General features: G+C 40.8%; 1 protein-coding gene across 5 annotated transcripts in view; it reads right to left on the bottom strand.

Annotated features, from left to right (window-relative positions):
* Positions 1-5,889: 5,889 nt before the first annotated feature.
* Positions 5,890-13,632, bottom strand: part of slc12a7b (solute carrier family 12 member 7b) — a 54,573-nt gene continuing 46,830 nt past the window's right edge. For 3 of the 5 annotated variants that reach the window (XM_026179193.1, XM_026179196.1, XM_026179195.1), the window contains 4 exons: positions 9,091-9,266; positions 8,294-8,308; positions 7,136-7,269; positions 5,890-6,369 (listed from right to left, as the gene is read on the bottom strand). In XM_026179193.1, coding sequence (XP_026034978.1) covers positions 6,278-6,369; positions 7,136-7,269; positions 8,294-8,308; positions 9,091-9,266 — 417 coding nt within the window. In that variant the 3' untranslated portion in view covers positions 5,890-6,277. The remainder of the gene's footprint in view (positions 6,370-7,135; positions 7,270-8,293; positions 8,309-9,090; positions 9,267-13,632) is intronic. The other 2 variants (XM_026179194.1, XM_026179197.1) reach the window with 1 other exon arrangement.

Raw genomic sequence — 13,632 nt, 5'->3', positions numbered from 1 at the left:
TGATGGTGCAGCACACACACACACACACACACACACACACACACACACACACACACACACACACACACACACACACACACACACACACACAGGAAGCGCTACTAGCAGCACCATTTCAAAATAAAAGCTTCACGTTGCATGGTTGTTCGTGTGTATGTGTGATTCATATGAGTTACAATCAACCAATCGAATAAAACTTTAATTCTGCAGCACTTTTCATAGAAACTAGTAGAAAAAAGTGCACATTCAGAGCAGAAAATAAACAAAACCTGCACTACACTAACAACACCTCTTTATTGTGGTAACATGAGACTCTTTGTGCTAACAATCAAGCCAAACACCAACATCATCAAATATACAGTTGAAACCAGATATTTACATACTCTTCCAATAAAAACACAATCACTTTTTTAATTGTAAAACATTAAATCAGACTAAATGTTTATTCTTTTTAGATAAATATAAAAAACACATTTGTTAAATTTAAGAGTAAAGAGAGAAATTGTATGTATTTCTTAATTACAAATGGCACCCAAATTGTATTCAAAATTGAGCCACACTTATGGAGGTCTACAATTCTTTTCCTGGTGTTTTGGTTGATATGTCTTCCCATGTCAAAGAAACAGGCTCTGTATTTTGGGGGTGCCTTATATGCATCCACAGCTGTGCCACCAATTTACTCAAATGGACTCTACTAACCTATCAGAAGCTTCTTGAGCTCAGAATGGAATGTCTGGAGTTTTCTTATTAATTAAAGATACAATAAACGTAGTGTGTATATATACTCCTAAATTTGATGAAAGTGATAAAAAAATAGACAGCTCTGGCTGCGTGGTTCCTCCACATATCTGCTTTTTCTGATGTTAATAGCGTAGAAACCACACACACCAACAACACTGTAGCTACATTCACTGCAGCTACAGAAGCTGCAGAGGACCACATCACAACCATGACTAAATTGTGTCTGCTTACTGTTATGTCTTTTTGATTTACTGTCTTATTATTAACTAATAATAATTTCAGTTTTTTGCAGTGCTAAGGCAGAAATATTACAAGATTTTCACGGTAGTAAATGCTTCCCAGAAGATGTTCCCTCTGGTCATTCTGTACCGTTTCATGTTTTAGCAACCTGAATGTTGACCTGTGCATCAGAGTAATTGGACCCATAAAGTGTCATATATGAAATTGTGTTGATCCCTATACTGTCATTGTTCATTCTATGACCAGATACCTGCAAAAGGTGTCATCACCAGTCACACCAGTTCACTTCACCTAAGTGCATCAGGTGTGATTGCTAGCCAACAATATGAAAATGGTATTTTAACCAAAGACTGTATAGAAAGATGTAGGCCTGCGTCCTCATGCATCAGTCAGTCACAAGCTGTATGTTTTTGCCATTGGTATAGATCAATGAAGCTGAGGGCCCTTTTTTCACTCCTACAAGACTATAAATCTTTTGGCCATCATCGTCTATGATTCATTAACCCTTTCACGCATAGTGGTCGCTACAGCGGACCGCTATTCAAAGGCCGTTTTCTTGTATTTGTGTCAGTGTTGATGGTATACTTGCACATAAACCACTACATTGGACATTGATGTGCCACTCCATACCCTGCCACCCACTGGTTGTTTAATGTTACTATAGATGTACGACCTGTTTCATTGTAATTATTGTTATTTAACTCTGTCATGCATGACTTATGACAACCCCAATCAGGGTTTCATGAGTATTTTTATTCATCTTTTCAAGCCTAAATATGAATAAAAATATGTTAAAAAAAATCCTGATTGAGGTTGTCACAAGTCATGCATGACAGGGTTAACTTCCTAATCACACAGACTGAACAAATAATAAGCTTAAGTTAATCTTTTGCCCTGTTTTATTTACATATATTTGTGTGTGTGTGTAAATCATTGAAAGAAAACATCCTAATGACCCAGCAGGACCTCGTTCAATGAATGGAAAAAGCTGAATGTCACAAATCAATACAGACATGAGCGCACAATATTGCATTACTGGACTGTTATTTTGGTTCATTGGGGGTCTGAAACACCAGTGAGACTTCTTTGTGTCTGCCAATAACACATTTGTGCAGATGGATGGAAACATCTCCCTCTCCAGATCATTTGCTCAAGGATGTACAGAGCGAACAGGAGAGAGAGATAGACTCTGAACTTGCTAGGTGCAGACTGCACACAGAAAGCAGCTGCTGGCTGTCAAAGGTCAAAGCTGAGAGTTCTTTACTGTTTCTGACACAGCGTGTGCCTGCTCAGAAACACCATATAAAGAAAAAAGGTTTAAGGTTTTTGTAGCACACACAGAAACTTCCTCCTGAAGTTATAACATCAGAAACCTGTCATCCATGTGCCTTTATTGAAAACATGGTAGTAACTGTTCTGACTTAGGGAAAAATGTAAATGTTGCAAACATCACAGTCGCGCCTGCTGCTGCTGGAGATGATGTGGATGGACAGGAACAGGCTAGTAAAAACAAATCACAATGTTGACTTGTGTTTAGAGCTCTGGCTGTTGGCATCGTGTAAAGATGCTCCCACTCTCTGGGGTTTTGAATTTGGTTCTGATATCACTCATACACAGCATCTGTCGCATGGAGCCAGTTTGAAGAGAAGGCAAGGCTGCACTCTTGTGGAGGATTGTGAGCACATCAATGCGACCACAGTCCTGCACATTAACTGCACAGTTTGCTGAACCATGTTTAGGTTTGCAAATCAACCAACTCTTGCTTACTGCTCCTAACAAGCTGCACACAGTGTCAACATTTCTGAGTCAAACAATAAGTTTACCATCCACCACAAGTGAGTTCACTGCTACTGAGACCTTAGCCTATCATTTTTTTAATGTCAGGTAAATTCAGAGTTGTTAAAACAGCTCAACAGCTATTCCTTACTAGTGCCTGCAAGTAAAAGGTTCATTTATGATAACTTACTCCATGCACCAAATCGAACTTTTATACTAGGTGGGGGGTGGAAAGGTATCTCATGCAGTATGCATTTTGCTCATATGCTTGAGAAGGCTGGATCACAGCCTGTCCACACAGAAACTCGACTGGAGCTCAATGTCAAATCGATGTGGGAGGTTACTTATTTTTACTGTTTAGGGTTCCCTGATCTGCCAGCTCCCACTTCAACCCCTGAAAATGGGCAGTACACACCACAGCAGTGTGATAGCATAAGCAGAACACTTTCAGATGAGTGTGGGGTTTGAATCCTGTGTGAAACCAGAGGCTGTGATTTCAACATTTTTAGTGTATTTTCTAATTTTCATCTGGTGAAAAGGAAAAAAGCAAAGGTTGGAACACAATTTATACCTCCTACACCTTTAATTGTAGGGAAAATGAACATGCTTGTTGAATAAGAGGATCAGAATAAATAACCAGGCAACTTTAGTTCTGGTTTGTTTCAGCACTTTTAATTATTATTTAGAGAGGCACAAATACAATTTATAGGGCTACCTTCCTCTATACGTGCACCCACATGCAACTTCCTGTTCCAGTCTGTGAGGCCTGCCAGCGGAGCCGGAAAACAGCAGAAACATACACAGGAAAATACACACATTACTAGTTTTGCGAGGACAATAAGTTAAATGTGTCACTCCCTGGTCCTACATAATAAATATCACTGCTCTGTGCCTAATCCCAAGTCTTAACCTTCAAACAGCCCTTTAAAGAGGGGTTAAACATTTGTTCTCACTCTGGTAAGTCTAATGACCGGTTCACAGAAACACAGCTGTACAGTACAAACACGCTCACACGTGCCTATTCTGCTCATCCTCTCACACAGCCAGAGGTCTTTTACTCTTTCTCAAATTTTCGCCTAATATTTCTCAAACAGTTTCGTTTGGACTGGACTTCCTTTAGTCAGCCGAGCCTCAGCGACAGCTTGAGGTAGATAACATTCTGCAGTCACCTCAAAACAGAGCTGTGTAACACGCACACACACACACCGCTGATGGAAACTTTCTTTGTATTATATAGCATCTTTTGTTTAAGGGTTGACTGTTTTCTTTATGCTAAGTTACTGCTACTCAGCTCAGTAACCAGATTAAACAAGAACAAAAAAAAAAGAATGTCTTCAATAATTTATTTTTACAATTTTCAGCCAGTCAGACTTCCCAAAACTTTACAGTTGGCGCTCACTCGTCTTGTCATTCATCCTTGGTTCCTAAAACTGAAAACTAAAGTGAAACAGTGACATTACTTCATGTAGCATGCAGCAGAAGTCATTTGCTCCTGTCACTCCCGTGGCTTCACCCCTTCTTCTTAACGCTTTCCGTCCAGGGTGCCACCACACACACTGCCCTGTGTGATGAGCATAAAGTGTTTCTGGTGGGTTAAAACAAAATGCAAACAATAAGAAAAAAAAAACTAAAACAAATAACTTCCTCCCCTCTGCCTCGTGTCATAAAACTCGTCTCGAATTAACAGTTAAAAGCAACAGAAGATCAGCGATAATGTAACAAACACCACAAAGACCATATTTGACTGTATTTATAGAGTAACACAGGCATTAACAACTGAACAGAACACAACAAAAACACACAGGTAGCATAAGCAACAATCAAAAGTTCCAGTTTTTCTCTGCAGGGCAGTGTGAGGAAAAGGGAACTTTCTGCTTTACAGAATACTGCGGCGGCTAATTTTGAAAAGAAACTGTGGAGGTACACATGAGGAAGGAGCGGGATCCTTTTTTCCTTCTTCCTCTTGAAATGCCCTTGATAGCGCACCATTAGTTTCATCATATTCATTTCTTTATTCCTGGCAGAAATGAGGGACCTGCATTATAAAAAAAACAAACCTTCATGATTGTTTCTAAAGATTAAAGATGGCCAGAAACATCAGCTACAGTAGGCCATGTGTCAGCTGCAGTCAAAATACTTCCACAGTTTCTTTTAAAGTCATTTTGGCACTCTTTACAGCCCCCCCCCCCCAAATCTACTCAATCTGAAACTCAAAGCCGTTAAAATTTTAAATCGGTAAAATGTTCTACGACCAACATTGAAACATGGGTATTAAACAGTATGAAGCAGTCTGCATCCTTGTATCTCCTGTTAGGAACATATTAGAGCTACCAAATGGAAAGTACACAATGAATGAAGACTGAAAACTGGTAGTGCAAAGTCAGCAGTGCTGGAACTGTCAGTACGGGGGTACAATTACACTAATTTAAATGTGTCAATTTGTGCTTTTACATCTTAAATGTATACATTGCTAAAATCAAACAATTGAGAGGCTAAAATATAGATTAACTGTGCAAAAACCTACAAACCAATCGAATTATTTACTAAGCTATCGTCATACAGCTCTTAAAAAAAGAATATATTTCTTGTTCCCAACCAGTTGTTTCTCTAGACACCATTCATGCTTCTAGCTATGGCTTTTTCCCTATTAAGATAAAAGCTACAGTTTGAGGGTGGGAAATCAAAAATGCAGAACTCGAGATCTGAAAGGCTTCCACTCACTAAACTGGGATAAGATGCTTGTTCAGCATCCTCCCAACTGGTCCTTCCATCAACTCATTCAGCTGCAGACATGACTCCACCCTTCAACAACATCAAAGCTCTCCAGTCTAAAACAGAACATTTCAGCAGCTTCTCAACAGACTGACAACATTTCAATGAAAACATCACCCCACATGGAGCTTTGAAAACAGCAAAAGGGTCATTTTTGCACTTTGTGCATCTTAACTTAAATCCATTAAGTGCATGTTTTTCTCAGGTCCAGCAAAACAAAACAAAGACTATAAAGCTCATATCAACACATTCACTTCTTCTCCGCTCGTCTTTACACAGTGAGTGCCATAAACTTGTCACAGTGTGTGAATGTGTGCTTGAATGGGTGGATGACTGGATATGTAAAGCGCTTTGGGGTCCTTAGGGACTAGTAAAGCGCTATACAAATACAGGCCATTTACCATTTACCAACATCGACACAAAGAGGACAGAGTGTGAAAATGTAACAGAACACAACAAGGTTGTCAGATGTAAATGAAAGATATAAAGTGTCTCTATGCTCTATCTTCTGTGCGCAAGGGTTCTCTGGTCCAGCTGGACGCACGCTGTGCTCGGCTTATTCGGCGCCAACGATTTCCTTCATCCTGACGTATTTTAGGTCAACTGTCAGTCATAAGGTGGTCCCGCCTGCCAACAACCCCTGCCCTTCATTAAAAACCAAAATTAGGCTTCTTCCTCACTGCGCGGTTTCCATGGCGATGTGCCAGTGTTGGGTGCAGGGTAGGCCATGAAAGTTTTGGGGGGATTTTTAGGAGTAGATGGTGATGACTTCACGGCCACCACCTCGAACCAGGAGGACCCGATTCAGACCCTCGAGGAGAACCTCCAGGAACTCCATGTCTGAGAAAACAGCAGTCAAGGTAAAGCACACACACAGGCACACCAGGTGTCACACCCCACCTCCCAATGAATGTGCAATGAATGCGTGATCATTGGCCAGTGTGATGCTTTTAGCCACGTGAGAGGAGGGTGGGTCGGGATTATTAGCATAGACATGGCACGTTTTATGCCCAGCTGTTTGGACCCTGCACTGACACAAACCTTGGCACACACTAAGCCACTTTATTGCTCTGCAGTGACTAATGTATATTTACGTTATTCTACTTTGACTCTATTAGGATATTGAGTTGCATACGATTCAACTGTTTTGAGCTATTTGCATGTGTGTTGTGTTTAATTTAATTTTTAACTGTTATAACAAATGAATTGCCCTGCTTTGGCATAAATAAAATATATGTTAGCTTAAATATCCACCTCCTCAGCAGTTTGTGTTCTCTGCCTGTGTCTGTCAGCTGTTTGCTCCACAGCAGGGTGTGTGGCAGGCGGCAACTCCGTATATCACATAACACTAATTAGCACTTACGTGGGTCCATATATAGCCATTTCTGGTTCAAAAAACCCAACATTGTGGCTACAAACATGCTACTGTTGTGTTTAGACCAAACTATTCTGCAACGTACAAATACTCTGCAGTAATTTAAAAAAGAGAGAACCACTTCTTTCTAAAGTACAATCAGCAGATGGATTAAATAACAGAAACACTTCCTTGCGATCACAACCTTTTCCTAATACAGTCGTAACATAAAAACAACCATTTGAAGGATACAGTTTTCATCTCCGCCTCTGTTTCTCGGTGGTCCAGGCATGTTAAGCAGAACCAGATGAGCTCCCTGTGACTTGTTGACCACCACCTCATTCAGCTTGACAGCAGTGTGCATGCGACGGACATTCGTCTGGTTCCTAGTTTGACAAGAGCATCCACAGTGAGAGAAGCCACAATGAAGAAAACATTAATGACCACGATGTCACGTCAGCAACGTTTTACGCAGTAACTCATGCACATTTGACATCAGCTTCAAACACACATGAGAAATGATGCTCGGCACAAGCATTAAGAATTTCACATAACGTGTAGAGGCAGCATTTTGAGAAAGACAGATGAATCTGAATCATGTCAACACTTTATTTAAGATTAGGCCGAAATATAACGTCTTTATTGTGTAAAGAATCAGCTGTCTCCTTAAATGCTGCCTCTTCATCTTCACCTTTGTGAGATGATATACAGCACGCAATGTCAACTGCCAAAAGCCAAATTACAAGGCGATGTCACAGGATTTCCAATCCATGCTTTCCATTCAACTATAAATACGGATGATCTGATATCCTCGTGTTGGTGTTGTTCCCAGACCATCATGAAAATGTTGTTCCAGGTTCAACATTGCAAGTGACCAATCACATTGTTGTGATGTTATTCCTTTGCGCGCCAAGCCATTCGTGCATTTATGAAATTCCAATGTTGCAAGGACAATATCAATTCTGCTTACTGTTTATTAAAGGGTTACGGTTAGGGTTAGGGTCAGGGACGTCACAACATTCTGATTGGTCACTTGCAATGTTGATCCTGGAACAACATTTAGTATGATGATCTGGGAACAACACCAACACGAGGATATCAGATCAACCTATAAATACACACTTTTAGTTTAATGCCGTTCTGAATGAATGTTTTTTCTGTTTGACTATTTTTTGAAAACAGTCAATGGAAAGCACAAATTCTCATGTTATAAGCTGTAAATGCAACATAACCCAGCAGAGGCTTTAGCCACCAACATGCTGTTTGAAGCAGGAAGATGAAGTCGGTGCACATTAGGGCATGCAAACAAGGACAACACAGATACATGGAGGTACGAGCACACGAGCTGGAGCACATAGTCACCACAGTAGCAGAACACACAGGGCCTAGGGCAAAGAGAATGCGACTTACAGACTCTCCCACTCTCTAGAAGGAGGAAAAATGGGACAAAACAACAGAAACCAGCTTAGATGCTTCTACATCTGCTCGGCAGCTCTCCCCACCACACTGCATGCTTCCAAATGTCCCAAATGACTCGCAGTGACACCCGAAGGTGACTCGAGTAAACCCCAGAAAGTGACATGGAGCTCTTTGATGTGTAGGGTGAGGGAATCTGAAAAGTTCTTCCGGTCCGGCAAGACTTGGGATTTTGGGGTTTTAACTTAATGAGCCAATGGAAGTGAACTGGGGCATTTCTGATGGAGTCCACTGACAGTGTGGAAAGTATGGGAAGAGAAGGTGTTAGTCTATTAAGTGTGCACACAGATTGGCCATACATTAAAGCTGAAATGGCTGAAAGTGCACACACGCGCACGCACACCAAATGCAGCCTGAATGCACACGCCATGCACAGTTGTCCCATTTCACCCTCTTGGGGTCAGTACTAACACTACTCCTACTCATGCTCCTTCTCTGAGGTTTGGCACCATCCTGAACTAATATCAGTACTGGGTGAGCTTCCGGTCCCTCTGAAATGAACTTTTATGAGATATTACGTTTGAGAAAAATGATTCAAAATGGTGCAAACGTCCCTCACAAGGCACATGCAGTAACACCATGTCACTTTAGTGTATTTTACTAATATAAACTCTTTTTATCTTAAAATTTCAAACCTACAGATCAACACGTTTTTTTTTAAATCTAGCAACAAATACACAAAAGTTTTGTTATTTCTCAATTAAATATTGTTCAGGCAAGCGAGTACTTACGGCTTCATGTTAAACAGGTCACGTACAGCAACGTTGGCATTGCACTCGCGGTTACGGTTACGCTCTGTGAGGAGCTTGTCCTTGGTCCAGGTCATGTGAACCTGCTCGGGTTCAGCATCAACCTTATCGTTTATTGTGGCGTGAGATGCCGTGTTTCTGTCGTGGATGAGCTGGGCCTGGAGGCGATGCAGAGAGTAGGATGAGGACAAGAGCAGAAGATTAGTGGATATGATTATTACCAAGAGAAGTTTCAGGGCACAGGAGAAAGAAAACAAAAGAGAAAAGGAAATGGGAACTCATCCAACATACCCCCTAAGGCCTGTCAGATAGACTTTTCTCATCAACAACACCTCTCATGTGAACTCACTTTATAATAGATCTGAACTACTTTCAGCGCTTACAGTCACAGCTACTTTTTCCATTATATATTCAGTGACCAGTTTTAGATAATTGTACTTAGCAAACAGTTGTGGTGTAACCATACGACGGTGTGGGGGAACTCCAGGCCACAATGCAAGTTTTAGATATCATCCTGTGTCAACACAGCTGATTTAAATGGCTAAATTACTTCCCCAACATGTATTGGAGTCCTCCACAGGGGTGCTAATGAACTAATCAGTTGATAAAACATCTAATCACTTGTTTTACTGGGCTTGATACTACATGTAAAAATTCTTTAAATAAAGAGGAAAAATGTTTTTTTTTGTAGCTGGCTAGCCATTTCTCCAAAATATTAAGCTAACAGTTTATTACTTTTTCCACACGCCTAACAATTTAACAATTAACCTAAGATTTTATACTCTTAGCAATCATTTTACACCTAGCTATTTCAACAGTTTTCTTTTGCCATTTAGTTCAATCAATGATACAGTGGGGCAAAAAAGTATTTAGTCAGCCACCGATTGTGCAAGTTCCCCCACCTAAAATGATGACAGAGGTCAGTAATTTGCACCAGAGGTACACTTCAACTGTGAGAGACAGAATGTGAAAAAAAAATCCATGAATCCACATGGTAGGATTTATAAAGAATTTATTGGTAAATCAGGGTGGAAAATAAGTATTTGGTCAATAACAAAAATACAACTCAATACTTTGTAACATAACCTTTGTTGGCAATAACAGAGGTCAAACGTTTACTATAGGTCTTTACCAGGTTTGCACACACAGTAGCTGGTATTTTGGCCCATTCCTCGATCTTTTCGAGAGCAGTGATGTTTTGGGGCTGTCGCCGAGCAACACGGACTTTCAACTCCCGCCACAGATTTTCTATGGGGTTGAGGTCTGGAGACTGGCTAGGCCACTCCAGGACTTTCAAATGCTTCTTACGGAGCCACTCCTTTGTTGTCCGGGCAGTGTGTTTTGGATCATTGTCATGTTGGAAGACCCAGCCTCGTTTCATCTTCAAAGTTCTCACTGATGGAAGGAGGTTTTGGCTCAAAATCTCACGATACATGGCCCCATTCATTCTGTCCTTAACACGGATCAGTCGTCCTGTCCCCTTGGCAGAAAAACAGCCCCATAGCATGATGTTTCCACCCCCATGCTTCACAGTAGGTATGGTGTTCTTGGGATGCAACTCAGTATTCTTCTTCCTCCAAACACGACGAGTTGAGTTTATACCAAAAAGTTCTACTTTGGTTTCATCTGACCACATGACATTCTCCCAATCCTCTGCTGTATCATCCATGTGCTCTCTGGCAAACTTCAGACGGGCCTGGACATGCACTGGCTTCAGCAGCGGAACACGTCTGGCACTGCGGGATTTGATTCCCTGCCGTTGTAGTGTGTTACTGATGGTGACCTTTGTTACTTTGGTCCCAGCTCTCTGCAGGTCATTCACCAGGTCCCCTCGTGTGGTTCTGGGATCTTTGCTCACCGTTCTCATGATCATTTTGACCCCACGGGATGAGATCTTGCGTGGAGCCCCAGATCGAGGGAGATTATCAGTGGTCTTGTACGTCTTCCATTTTCTGATGATTGCTCCCACAGTTGATTTTTTCACACCAAGCTGCTTGCCTATTGTAGATTCACTCTTCCCAGTCTGGTGCAGGTCTACCATACTTTTCCTGGTGTCCTTCAAAAGCTCTTTGGTCTTGGCCATGGCGGAGTTTGGAGTCTGACTGTTTGAGGCTGTGGACAGGTGTCTTTTATACAGATGATGAGTTCAAACAGGTGCCATTCATACAGGTAACGAGTGGGGGACAGAAAAGCTTCTTACAGAAGACGTTACAGGTCTGTGAGAGCCAGAGATTTTCCTTGTTTGAGGTGACCAAATACTTATTTTCCACCCTGATTTACGAATAAATTCTTTACAAATCCTACCATGTGAATTCATGGATTTTTTTTTCACATTCTGTCTCTCACAGTTGAAGTGTACCTCTGGTGCAAATTACTGACCTCTGTCATCATTTTAAGTGGGGGAACTTGCACAATCGGTGGCTGACTAAATACTTTTTTGCCCCACTGTACATTTCTTTTACTGTTAATTTTCCCTGTTGTTCAGGTGTGCTTAAGTTTTCAAATACAGTAATTTGCAATTTCAGTTTTTTTCATACGAGTTGGACTAATCTTTCAGGATGCTGAACCTTCTGCTTGTGCACAAGTATCCCTTTTGGAACTTGGGAATTGCTGATATAATATCAATGGTATGACAGGACTGAAGGGAATGATGACATTTAAGAAAGAAGAGTGAATAGCGACAGAAATACAAACCTTTACAACACCACACGTGGTGGATGTGATGGTCCCAACAACTGAAACATTTATGTGTGCAGGTAGCGGTTATAGTAAAGTATTGTGCAAACTCAAAGGTGATAAAAGGTGTTTAAATGTTAACACATGCTTTGTAAACTTTTGGTGTGTGGATAGCACAGAAATAGTGCACAGCACGATATGTCCCACGGAGTGGAGCACATCATATGTGATTAATACATTAAATACCATTGAGTTTTGTTGGATTTGACAACAATAGTGGTCACTACTGTTCAATATCAGCAGTTACATCTGAACTAATGCCACTGACAGAGAAGAAGAATACATTATCTGCTGTAAAGCTGTGAACAGAGCTGTCTTTCTTCACTAGTACCGTGTTTACATTTGACTGACGCTTAGTTTATCTTAAAAAACAAAAACAAAACAGTGTTCTCTGATACTCCAGCAGGCTAATAACACAGAAGATTTATTAAAGGTAGATTTGTTTTATTCACTGAAGGTGCTGCAAATAAATCAGTGTAATACAAATATTTTTGTTTTCTGTAGTATAGTATTTTTAACCTTAACTACCCACTGTGGTAAAACCAGACAGATACAGTGGGAAGAATGAATGGTAGGAGGGTGGAGGGAGGGATGATGTGTAGGTTCTGACTATGGTTAGAATGGAGCAGAAAGAGGACAGTATTGTCATTTTCAAAGATAGTAGATAAACAGCACCCTCCCCTCCCTCCCCTAAATGTGAGAATCAAACTGTTCAGCTGTAAACACATGAGTCTGATGGTATTAGTAACGTGAAATGTTATTTACACTCTTCAGTTTTCTTAGACAATACTGCCCACTCTTGCCAGGGGGTGAGGAATAGGTGGGGTGATGGAGGTAATGGGCCAGGCAGCAGTTTCAGGATGCAATGGGCTGGTATTCACAAAGCAGCTCTTGCTGACTACACAGTAGCAGGTAGCACTACTGTTGGGCTAATCTGGACCGGTGGCTTTAATGATCAGATGTTCTGGTATAATAAAGCATCTACTTTTGCTGGACAGTCGTAAATTTAAACAAAGGTTATAAGCAATTTTTAGCCTGAACAACATCAAACACACAAAAGATCCAATTGGGAGGAGACACAAATCCCATGGGGGTTGCATCACAGAGGTTATCCGGCATTTAAAGGAAAAAAGAAAATGATAAATAAAAATCTGCCAGGTTAAGTATACGGTGTTGCCATGGTTACCCCTTGTGGATAAAAGAGGGGGGGCACTGAAAGAAGCCACTCAAACATGAATTGGCTTATTACCAGTAACAGTAAGTTTGTAGTTGTGGGCAAAGCAGAAGATTGCATTTGTGCGTCTTACTGCTGGCTTTGGCCAGACAGAACTGGTGAACTGGCAGCAAAGACATGATATATCATGGTTATTTATCACTCTACTACCCTAGAATAAGACCAGTACACCAGCCATGTGGTGATACTAAGGATAAACTAGAAGGTTAAAATAACAAAGGGTTACCCAGAGAACCCTGTTCACCAATTTTGTGTAGAGCTTTGATCATGACACTAAAGATGTGTATTAGACATCTGCGTTAAGGCAAGCTTGTTAAGTAGAACAAAACTGCATTTCCAACAAGAAGTCAACATTAGAGTGTTAAATGCTCAACTTGGAACTATGTCTTCATCATAAAGATGGAAATTGTGGGATCTGATTTCCTTCCTTACTACATTTTCTCCAAACTTCCCTCTTTCTATCTTTATTTATTACAGTATGCATTACGTCCATTGTCCACACTATTCCAGTAACTCAGTAATAATGCAACGCTGATCACTTGCGCATATTTTTC

Source organism: Astatotilapia calliptera, chromosome 9, assembly GCF_900246225.1.
Source record: "Astatotilapia calliptera chromosome 9, fAstCal1.2, whole genome shotgun sequence".
Lineage (NCBI taxonomy): Eukaryota > Metazoa > Chordata > Actinopteri > Cichliformes > Cichlidae > Astatotilapia > Astatotilapia calliptera.
The sequence above is the reverse complement of the archived record's forward strand: the minus strand, read 5'-3'. Positions and strand labels throughout refer to the sequence as shown.